This window comes from Triplophysa rosa, linkage group LG7 (assembly GCF_024868665.1).
Source record: "Triplophysa rosa linkage group LG7, Trosa_1v2, whole genome shotgun sequence".
Classification (NCBI taxonomy): Eukaryota; Metazoa; Chordata; class Actinopteri; order Cypriniformes; family Nemacheilidae; genus Triplophysa; species Triplophysa rosa.
The window spans coordinates 3,079,138-3,091,601 of NC_079896.1; the positions used below are offsets into that span (position 1 = coordinate 3,079,138).

At 37.9% G+C, this 12,464-nt stretch overlaps 1 protein-coding gene across 4 annotated transcripts in view; it reads left to right on the plus strand.

Moving 5' to 3' along the window:
* Positions 1-552: 552 nt before the first annotated feature.
* The window catches only part of phc2b (polyhomeotic homolog 2b (Drosophila)), a 29,631-nt gene continuing 17,719 nt past the window's right edge, over positions 553-12,464 (plus strand). For 2 of the 4 annotated variants that reach the window (XM_057338235.1, XM_057338237.1), the window contains exon 1: positions 11,573-11,700. In XM_057338235.1, coding sequence (XP_057194218.1) covers positions 11,651-11,700 — 50 coding nt within the window. In that variant the 5' untranslated portion in view covers positions 11,573-11,650. Of the gene's footprint in view, positions 677-7,696; positions 7,720-11,572; positions 11,701-12,464 lie in introns of those variants that run through there. The other 2 variants (XM_057338238.1, XM_057338236.1) reach the window with 2 other exon arrangements.

A 12,464-nucleotide genomic window follows, 5' to 3' on the forward strand; every position in this document is an offset into this window, starting at 1 on the left:
ACTCACTGTGACACCATAGATTTAGATGAAATAGAATGATTTCTCTTACAGAAATTTACCATGGTTTAACTTTAGTAAGCATAGTTTAACCATTATATTTGTTGCAAAAATTGAACATATTCTACATAAAACCTGGTTTTCCTTCAATTTTACTATAGTAAAACCATAATTAATATTTCTCAGCGATGTTTACATGTGACACATGACTATACATTTGAATGTCTTGTGCAATATGACTCATTTCTTAAATACCATTCTTTGCACAAATTTTAAACAAGCACATCATATGTGTCGATGTTGGACAACCCCTGCTTTTCGTCATTTTGTGCTTAAACTTTGCCATCATGCGTTTCAAGCGAGGCGCCATGAAATCCCAGCCAGGAATTAAAGCCCTTTGTGTTGCTATGGTGCTGGTCGAGTGACAGAACAAGAAACAGGGGAGGGATTTAGGAGGAAGGGGGAGGGACGCCAAAGCACACTCTGCATTCCCATTGGCTGAAGCCGTGTCACATGTGACCTTTGGAATGCAAATGCCTGATCCCCCCTCCACTTTCACCCTCTCTCTCCTGGTCTGCGGTAAGCTTACGGCACAAACACAACCCAGAAATGGTGTAGGATAGCCGGAAAGCAGGACGAAATCCAATCCTAGAAGGGAAAGGCAACGCCAGAGTGTAAGGTAGGCATTAATTATGTGCACGTTGTGAAATGTACTCTTCCTTGTGGGTTTTCATACTAGCTGGGTAGGAATTAGGGAGTGTGAATGTGTTTGTTTTCTTACTGCATGCTTCCAGACCTGTTTTAAAGGAGCCAGCCCAAATTTGACAGTTCAAGAGACGATTTGGCTTTTTAGAGCGCTGCCTGCTGTTGGCATAGCATGCGTATGCAAATTCCCCTTTTTACATAGAAATCCTATTTCACACTGTGAACCTGGTATCTTTTAGCAAAGATGGAAATGAATTGGAATTCTACAACACACCATATATTTCCAGATGTGTTGGACGGCAAAAATATGATCATGCTTAAGAAAAAGCATTATGTGGTTACAAATCATGAATCTAACAAAAATATTCCTTTGAATGTCGCTTTAAGTCAAGTATACTTGTGTTCATGCGTTTGTGTGTGGGACGCCCATGAGGGTCAAGTCTGGGGGGTCAGTGCCGGGTCACCATGCCCTTGGCATTCCTTATGACCCACATTAGTGTAGATTATATAGAATGGATACCATGTGAATGAGTTTGCAAAAGCCCACGGAGCGATTGGATGATTGTGTGCATGTGCGCGTTTAAAGCGTGCTTCTCTTTAGTACTTCCAAGTTGGCGATGCGGCCAAATAACAACACAGCTGGATGAGAACGAGAAGCACAAATCACTCGTCGCAAGAACTTCTGCGTTTTATTAAGTCCAGAATGTTCTGATCTACGCTTGCAAATGAAAGTTCCACTCCACCTCTCCCGCAGGCTGTCTTTCTTTACAACATTATGTGGATATTTATGCATTTGGCAAACCGAAGCAACTCTGGGTAGTTGACAAATAAACCCTTAATGTGTCCTGTGGTGTGACAGCAACATTTTTGAAAAAAAATCAAACAATGAAGATAAATCTTAAAAATAATATATTAATTAACACTTCTTTACATTGTTGCTATGTCATACCATATGACACATGGACGGTATTTTTGTAATCGCCCATCAGTGTTGGGTGTAACTAGTTACTAAGTAATTAGTTACTGTAATTTAATTACTTTTCCCTTGAAACGTTACAGTTACTTCTGATGTAATTGATCTAAATACTGTGTGTAATATACGTGTGTGCAATAGTGGAATTGACATCACAATTTAAATTCTAACTTTAAAATCTGTGCTTTAATGTGTAATTCTCACATTTGTAATACTTTGGTCAGTTAATAAGAGTACTTTATGTAGTTTTATATTATTTATTTTAACGAATTAAAAGAGCCGTTTCATGTCTATCCTTGAATCACTTAACTAAGCAAGGTTGATTTAGGATATAGAAAGTAATTAGTAATTATTAAATTAAATACTTTTTGGAGAGAACAATTTGTACAGTAATCTAATTACACTATTATATGTAATTAGTAACTATAGTAATTAATTAATTCTTCAGAGTAACTAGCCCAACACTGCTACCCATATAGATTGTATCAGTATGTGTGTTCCCTGGGTTTCGAACCCATGACCTTTGCGGTGCTAATGCAAAGCATCACCAATTGAGCTATCTACGTGCATGAGCGACTTATTTGTTTGGTTGTGCTTTTTGTGGCGGTAAACCATCATTTACCACAAATAACAAGTCATAAGTAAGGTTAAAGCAAAGATTTGTCTTTATTTAAAGTGCTACTAAAATATGTAATGACTTTATTTGCAACTGCCAGTAAAAGCCAGATTTCCTGTTTTTTGATTGGACAGTTCACATTAACGCCCTGATCTGTTGCTCTGGGTGTCTAAAACCAACGAGCGAGACCGATTTAAGGCATCACATTTTAACTAGATTTTGAACATTTTCTGAAGTGCTTTACCACATGAAACTCACTCCCTCAATGCACTGAGTTATCATCGCAAAGACCGTGGGAACACACACACTGATAAAAAAATGAACGAACTCTTGAATGCAATGTAAGTTACATTGGATAAAAGCCAAATTGGATGAATATGAATGTTGCAGTGGCATTGCTAGGCAGTCACAATGGTGTTCCTAGGGTATTACAGGTGGTTTCTAAGGTATTCTTTGCTGACTAACCCATTGTAATTCTGCACAATTGTTTTTTCATGTTCAATCGCCCGATAGCTTAAAAAATAGAAGAAACTACTGACACGTCACAATAAACAACATGACACTATTTACAGCTAATATTAGTAATTACTAATGAGCTATTTTTATTAATATTATTAATCTTGGTTGATGTTATCTCACACCACTAATACCAGTACAATTGTTAATCATTGTTTATTTATATTCATTATGTATTAAAGGTGCTGTGTGTAATTTTTTGGAGGATGACAGAAACGCAATATAATATACATAACTATGTCTGCAGAGGTGTATAAAGGCCTTACATAATGAAGCGTTATGTTTTTATTACCTTAGAATGAGCTATTTCTATACACCACAGGTCCCCTTGCATGGAATTCATCATGTTGTTTCTACAGTAGCCCTAAACGGACAAACTGCTCTACAGAGCGCGTTTCGTAAATATGTAATCTTCTTCGGCAAAGCGGCGAAAATGTGACGACATCTTAGTCCTGTGTCAGCCGCCGTAGTGCATCGAAAGGGAGGGGTGAGCGGTGGAGTGAGCCGTTGGTTGCAGTTCACGACCTCGCCACTAGATGTCGCTAAAATTCATACACTGGACCTTTAAGTAATGTTAACTTTTGATTTTAGAAATGTATCAGTAAATGTTTAATTTAACATAAATAAATGTAAAAATTCTGTAGGATTGTTTATTGTTAGTTCATTTTGACTGATGTTAACAAATTGAACCTTTGTAAACTGTTACCAGTAGCTTTCATGTTCATAACTTGATTTATGGTTTGGAATTTACACGAAACCCCATCCCATAATCATTGGATAAGCTTGCCTTTACAGTCTGAAAGAAAAAACAACTCATCCTTTCATCTAATAATGCAGTATCTCTTTCTCTGGCTGCCTATTAAAGGGCTTTTATTAAATAAACCATCAACTTCCTATGTGCATTGACCTAGAATTCTAGTGAGTGGGATTGAAGGTTAATTGCACTGGGAGGATGGTTTTGTGCACTTACTCTATCGTGAAGATTACTTGAAGGATTTAGGGTTTAAAGTGTGTCAGTTTTAGACAATGAAGACAAATTTGTAGCTGTGTGTGTGCGTGTGTGTTCACCTGCCCAGAAGTGTAGATCTGTACAGTCCCAATAGATGAGATCTCTGATAATGCAGCTTATTTAAAGAAGCCCAGGGCTTAACAGTGAGGGCCACCGGATGATTGAGTAAATGAAATGTGTCAAAATGGGTTGATTTGATCTTCGAAGCATCAGAATATGAATCCAAAACGATATGCAGCTGTTGCAGCCTGATATCAAGGCGAGTTTGTAACTATTTTACGAGGTGGATAATTCGTATGAATTTGTACGATTTGAATCGTGCAAACATGTAAAATTATTAGAAAAGACAACAATGAAGCCCCACCCTTATTTAATTTACAAATTCATGCAAAAAAACAGCTAATAAAATACTTACGAATTGGCATGAGAACTTGTGTTGGCTGTTGCTTAAAAATCATAATTTTTTAACAAAGAAAACTTTAAAGGTCCAGTGTAAGACATTTAGCGGCATCTAGCGGTGAGGTTGCGAATTGCAATCAACGGCTCACTCCACCGCTCCCTTTCGAAGCACTACGGTGGCTGACACAGAACGAAGATGTCGTCACGTTTTCGCTTTTTTGCCGAAGGAGATAACGCGCTCTGTAGAGCAGTTTGTCTGTTCCTACTGTAGAAACCATAGACATATATATATATAACTAGACGCCGCATTGTCTGCTGGATCGTACGTCAACGTCGCCGCCATATTGGTGAGGGCAAAAGCCGGCTACGAAGACATACGAGTGAATGGTGGAGCTGCAGTTATCTGGATAAAAACACAACATCGTTTTCATTTCTCAACTAATTTCAATACTTTTCTATTTACGTGGAGTACAGAAACGTTTTGGCTCCAGTTAAAGATGGTTATATAGACATGAAAATGTATTTATTGTCTTACGGAACTGTTAAAAGTCAGGCTTGTCAAGCAATCGTTTTGGCTTAATAATTGTGTACACATCGCTAATGTGAAATAATTTAAGGTGGATTAAATGCACATGATCAGAACACAGCTCATTCACTTTAAAATCATGGGAAAAATCAAAACAATTCGTCTTTACTATATGACTATATACTGCTTCTGCTATTTCATAGATATAATAAGCATTTAGTGAAAAATATATCTGACACATCTAAACGTTACTAAAAATATTATTGATGACAATGTCAGTATTTTACTGATAACATACTATTGACTCGGCTGAATTAGCAAAAAACAACAACTTGTTGAGCTTTTACTGTACATGTTCACAGATTCACGGATATGCCAGACTGTGTACATGATGTGACAATGTGTTCTGACGTTTACATTCTCCAGTGTAACCTCAGCCATGTTCTGCTTTGTAACTTTATGACAGAGACTTTATACTTGGAGGACACGGGCTGATGTTTTAGAAACAACATCGTCTTTGAGTTTGACACTCGATCAGCTTCTCCTGGGATGAAAAAGCAATGCACAGCAGCTTTTTTGGCATAACAGTGTACATTCGGACATTTCACAGTTGCACTTCCATCTATAGTCGGATTGAAGATAAAGTCATACACTTCTATTATCCTGGCTTTAAAATTGAGATGGATGTGAATAAGCCAGTTGTAGCTCTATTAGTAAATGATTGCGTTAGCAGCGAAAAGTCATGGGTTCGATACCCAGGGAACAAACATACTGATAAAATGTATAGCATTACCTTGAATGCACCAAGTTGTATAGACGTTGAATAAAAGCGTTTGCCAAAAATAAGGCATATCAGGACAGGACAATCTGACCAACTGAACACACGGGAGGGTGTAATAAACCTGTTCTGCAACAGTGACTGTTCACCTTCAAAAAAATGTTGCTTTGAATAATAAACGATTGTTTCCTTGAATCAAACGGAAGTAACGTTGGTTGCACTTTATTTTAAATCCTGTTCAGTCATGTTCTGTGTATGTACTTAATATCACCAGCCCTGAACCTAACCCTAAACCTGAACCCTACCCATTTTAAAGGGGTCATGTGACACGGTAAAACGAATATTATTGTTTGTTTTAGATGTAATGCAATGTGTATACGCTGTGTTTTCCTCATACCGTGCATGTTTGTATCTCCTCTCTGAAACACGCAGATTTTTTACAAAGCTCATCGTAAGCGAGGTGTGCTATGATTGGCCGGTTAACCAGTGCGTAGTGATTGGTGGAATACTGCAAGCGTGTGAGGGAAATGTAACGCCTCTTACCATATTTGGAACATCAGGTTCCAAAGCAATTGCACTGACAGGTACGTCCACCTTACTTGTGTTTACATTTGGGCGGTCTTAGTCAAATCAGACCACGAACTGATGTAGATTTGTGGGGGTGTGGTTACACGAGGCGTTTCAGGCAGGTCTGGGTGAGCATTCGCTTTTAGGTAGAATGCACCTTTTGTTCCCACACTTTTTTTTACGTGTCTAATGCATGCATGGGCAACTTATAACACACCAAAGACACAGAAAAACACGTGTTCGCGCCATATGACCTCTTTAAAAACACATACACTGTAAAAAACAATCCCGTAAAAAAACGGATAAAGTACTGGCAGAAAATTACCAGTACATTTTCCTTTATTTTATACTTTATTTCCGTTAATGCTAAAATGCAATTTAATGCAGAGCAAAATGTAAAATACAGGTAAAACAACTGTAAGAATGAATACGGAAAATTCCTTCATATTAATACAGTATATTTTACCCTATTTTTACGAATTTCTTTTTAGAGTGTAGTTAGCTCATATTATTTTGTATTTGGGACCGAAGTGTTAATAAAGAAGAAAATCCAAATAACGTGCTGCGTGTAAAACTTTTTTATCCATTTTATCCATGCACATAACAAGTGCATCCATGCAACATCCATTTTTTTCCGGTCGTAATAAGGTTTTTGCTTCCAGCGGTGCTCATTACAAACCCTCATATCCTCGTTCCCATTAATAAGTATGAGGTGCCCCCGCTAACCCATCTTAGTGGTCGTCATCAGGGCACTATATTCACAGCCTTCTTAGGCAGAGTTAATCCATCTCCTCTGCATTGATGTCGGAGCTCTGCAGAGGGAAATAAAGTCACTTGGGAACGTCTGGCTGGCGCTGCAGCGGCTCTACGGCCACTGAATGGGGTGCCGAGGGGGCACCAATTAAATGAGTCTCGGAGGAGAAGCAGATGAGAGCGGGATAGAAGGAAGGTGAAAGGGGTTACGGCGAGACTTTTCTCTGTCGTAAGCTGCCATTAGTCAAGTGGGGGCCATTGACAAGCGTTGTATTGGTTAGGGGTTCAGGTTAGAATGCAACAATGGATATAGATTGATAGGACTGGACAACATTTTTATTTATTTATTTGTTGCTTGTTCTCTTAACAGCTAAGAATGGATGACAGTGGACTGCGTGAAAATGCAGTTTTGGCTTGAAACGTATGTTTTGCTTAGAGGTCATCGACCAATGTAAGTTTGCTGGTTGTTTTAGACATAAATGAGATTAAATGAAGAGCAAAGAGAAGTCTTCTAGCGTCTCAGATATTTCTCCTGAAAAAGAGGCAGAAATCAAATGTCTCCATTCGGGTTTTCGGATGAGATGTCTCAAACTGAACTCAGATGAGTCTACAATCAAAAGTAAATATTATTGAAGATCTCAATACGCACTGGAACATTTCTCATCAAGTTTATACCATGTCCAAATTATTTTACAATTTACATTCATTTTATTCCTCCATACTTTTCACGTGTTTCAACAATTGTCTCTGTTTTTTCTCCTCAGCAATTTTAGGAGAAACATCGTTTATACTTAAATGAAACGCAACTGAGAACTCCATCAGATCTCTGGAGATCTCCTGTGCATTTTTTCTGGTTATCCACTTCTAGATTGATGTGTTAGTATGTACAATTCTTATATTTTGTGAACAAAATGTGATGTCATTATTTGCCATGCAGTTGGAAAGGTTGATCCGATCATTGATCCGATCGATTTTATTTTATTTTTTAATTATTTTCCCTATTTTTATTTCCCCTTATTTATATCAAATGATTTTGTTATAATTATACATCAGTTAGGGCTGACAAACGAATAATCGCATCCAGAATATAAGTTTGTCTTTACATAATATATGTACGTGTACTGTGCATATCATATCAATTTTGCATTTGTAAACATAAAAACAAACACATACATGCTATATTTAGAAAATATTTAGATGTGTTCATTTATATTTACCAATAATAATAATGTTTAATATTTTTAATATCTTTCTTAAATATACGCATGTATGTGTATGTTTTTATAAATAAAGAATTAATATGCACAGTACACAAACATATATTATGTAAGCACAACTTTTATTCTGGATGGGATTAAAAACAAATAATCATTTGACAGCCCTAATATCTGTGATTACATTTATGTTTTTGCTCGATGCTTTTATTCAAAGTGACTCACCGTGCATTCAAGGTACACATTTGATCATTATGTGTGTTCCCTGGATCGAACCCGGCCTTTATGTTGGAAGCACAATGCTCTACCCATTGAGCTACATAACACAAACCCTTCTCTATGTTTGTTACCAGATCCATTTCACTGACAAGATATCTATGGGTTAACCTCCATCATATCAGCAAACTGAAGCTGAGACTAGTTAGTGTTGTCACTCATGGGATTGGTGCACGCTTTCCAGCAGTCCATAAAATACCCTCATCGAATCCAAACTCAGTGATGTGAGAGACACCGTGGAATCAGCATTCCTCCATCTCTCAATGTTCCCCGGTCTCTTCTCGCCCCCTCCGTCGCTTCTGGTGGCCGCCCGCCCCCCCGCCCGCCCCCGCCACGTTTCCCCACCCCCCACTCATTTCATGCTGAGTGGATGAGCGAGTAACTAATATGGATCAGACCCAGACCAGACAGACAGCAGCACCCCCATCCCAGCCCATCTCATCACCGGTTTACGGCTTCGCCCATCTCCCCTGTCTGTGTTTTTTACCTTCATAATCATTCTCCTCTCTCTTTCTGCTCTCATTGGCTCATCTGTCATGATGAAACTCTGTTAGATGGCCACATCTGTATGTAGCCCTCATGTTTTTTATTCTCTGTTTATCTCATTCTCACGTCCATGTGGTCTAGATGAGGTACATGAAGCATCGAAGATGAAACGAGGGAGGGATGGTGAATAATGTTATGAGGGAGAATGAATGAGGTAGATGGGAAACGGTAGGGTGGGAGGATTGACACAAAACAGACGTTTTGCTTTTTGCCATATCTGTACATGGCAGGTAAATTATAAAAAACGATGTTGTTGTCTTTAGTAACCAGTTTGCGTGTCTTTGAATATGGATTTGATTTAAACCATGTATGGCACACCTAAAAATGGAAGCCAATGAGTAAAACCACTTTTTTACTCGCTGACATCTGATTAAAGTGTGTGTATAGACATGTATTTTATTAGGGCTGTCAAACGATTAATCGTGATTAATCGCATCCAGAATAAAAGTTTGTGTTTGCATTATATATGTCTGTGTATATTAATTTTGTATTTATAAACATAAAACATATACATACTGTACATGTACTGTATATAGGCCTATTTAGAAAATATTTAGATACTAATAGTTGAACTTATATATCAACTTTTATTAATTTTCAGATTTTTCTTAAATAGTTGCGTGTATGTGTTTAAAAATACAAAATGAATATGCACATTAAACAGACATTTATTATGTAACACAAACTTTAATTTCTGGATGCAATTAATCGCGATTAATTGTTTGACAGCCCTTTACTTTAATATAATTATTTAAATATACAATTTTCTAATTCTTTGTTTCAGTCATGTCTGACTCATAAAAAAACAATGTTACTTGTAAAACACGTTTCATGCTTTTCCTGTAAGGAACTGCTCAACGGCACTAAAATAGTTTGCAAAACGTTTTCTATCAAATTCCGTGTTCCAGTCATTGCGTTCCTTAGAAAAGACAACTTGCATTTTCACGGATGTTTTTTGTGATTCTAACATCGCTCACCAGCAATGAAATATCTTGCAATTCATGTTTTCATCACTACATGTATGCCGTATGATGTATACACAAAACTGCATTTTCTTCTTTCCATTCTCATTCCTATCTAACCTTACCCGTTCCTTCTGTTCCACCTTAATTTACCCGGCCCCTCCAAAAGCTAATCTATATGCTAATAAGAAGAAGGCAATCAATGACGTCCCAGCCCGTCCACGTGCAATCAATATGATATTATGGAGGCAGAACAGATGAAGGAATCCATTTCAAAATAACACGCTCGTTATCAGATATTACACAATATGTGCCTCAATTTACTTTTCGAGACGGTAGCGTCCTCATATCTTTCTCCGGGGTCAGGACCGGGCCTTCTTCGTACGTGTATTTTCAATTTAGATATGGCCTGAATGTTTTTTGTTGCGCCCAAAATGGCATTGTGTTTTTGGTATCTTTAAAGTGTACTTAAACTAATCTGATGTGCCTGTGGTGTGTTTATATAAGTGTGTGGTTTGCCGGTGGTGGTGGGGATTTACCCTTTGCTAAGCGAAGCTTTAATTACTGATTATTAAAAGAGGGTCTCGACAGCACACAGCACTTTATCATCCGAGGCTGCGAACCACAGCGTATTCCCATTTTATCATGTTTGTCCTTGGTGTTTCCTCTCTAGCTTTTAGGCCTGATGTATAAACGTTACGTACACACAAAATGGTCATTGAAACGTATGCTTGTATTCAAATTATTCTTTGTAGTTTTAGTTTTAATGTAGTTTTGTTTACATTATTGTTCTATTTTGAATTCCATTATTTTTATTTGTATAGTTTTCCTATTCGTTTTTTGTTTAATATTTAGGAATTGTGTAATGCGCTTTTGTCGTTTTGTTATTTAATTATTTATATTTTTTTATATCATGTTCAGTTATTTTTAAGCTATTTTTAAGTTATTTTTAAGCATTAAGCTATGTTCAGTTTGTTTTATTTCAGTGTTCGTTTCATTGATTTCCAGTTAACATTTTTAGTGCCCAAACTTTTTTCAGTATATTGCTAGCGCAAAGATTCTCAGTTTCGTATAAAATTTGTCACATACTATGTAGGCTTACATTTGATTTGATTTCACGAAAACGTTCTAATACTTTTAACTATAAAAATTCTGCGCAGACACATTGCGATTTATTAAAAATAAACATAGCGTAAATAAATGCGCACCCTACTCTTGACTGTGTGTTTGCACATTTAAGCATATAAAAGGAAGTAGATATTGGAGGTCTTATGGTTGGTTGCCAGGGTGTTGCTATGCGGATGCAAAGATGTTCTGATGACTGGTTTTTAGTGTGTTGCTTTGTGGTTACCGGATGATCTTGCTAGCCAAAGTCAAACGTGCTCACCCCAGTTTTTTTATGCATGTGATCTTTTAAACGTCCATACCTAGTATATTCACCATAGTTTTTTTCCAGGACAGGTTTATATAATGGCAGCACAGCTATCACCGGTGAATATTCTGAAGCAGGTGGGGGGGCTTGGTGGGTATAGAGGGGGGATAAAAAATCATTACCATCATCCTCATTAGCGCAGAGCCAATTGTCCAATCAGCACACAGCTCTGCAATGGGGATCCAAAAGGCACCCCCAGTTGGCTGTCGCTAGGAAACCACAGAACTGAAGGGGGGGCTTGCATGTGTGTGTTAGAGAGAGACGGGCAGAAGAGAGAGAGAGTGTGTCTGTGCGTGACAACTGGGACGTGGATGTAAGCGTGATCGGGAAGGACTGGGGTGCACACGCACACTAGACAAAGAAGCATCGGGGTCCTGAGGGATGGGGCTCACCACGGGGCCGAACGGAGCTCGTGCAGCCCCTCAGAAAAGGTAGGAGCTGGGCTTTGTCTGGTAGATGGGTTAACCCGGACGCTTGTGAAATCTGTCTGTCCATGCATATTGATGCATGTCTGCTGTCATCCCTTCCAATCCTCATGTCTGGTTGTCATGTCGTATCGCTTGAACTTTTCTCGCTCTGATCGTTTCTCGCCTGTTACTCCCGTGTCGGGCTGTTAGTTTGGGCTGTGTTTGGAATTACTCGTAGACTTATTTTTAGTCTGGCTAAAGGTGACTAAAGGTTTAATGGAGTTTAAACTGTGCGCTGAAGAACGCCTCGTTTCCTTATTATTAGACCCACTCAAGTGATAAGACTGTATTGTATGAATGGTTTCCCATGATGCATTTCCACCAGATTTGATTGAGTTCTCAGTTGTGTTTCATTTAAGTAACAACTTAGTCTCGGATGTTTCTCCTAAAATTGCTTTGGAGAGAAAGAAATGGACAGTGTTAAAATGCATGAAGAGTATGGCTGTCTACAACGTATTTGGGTAAATTTGTTGAGAAGTTCATATCGAGATCTGCAATAATATTGACATTTGTTTGTAGACTTGACAAATCTGAGCTCAGTTGGTGACATTGTTGAGATCTCTTTTGAAACTCATTTTGTGAGATTTCTGCCTCTCTTTCTCAGGAGAAATATTTGAGACGCAAGAGAATAAGCAGGATTTTCCATTTGCTCTTCATTTGCGGTGATTTATGTATAGGGAAAATAAATGAGATATTAAAAATATCTCATCTTAGTTGTGAGTTTGTGT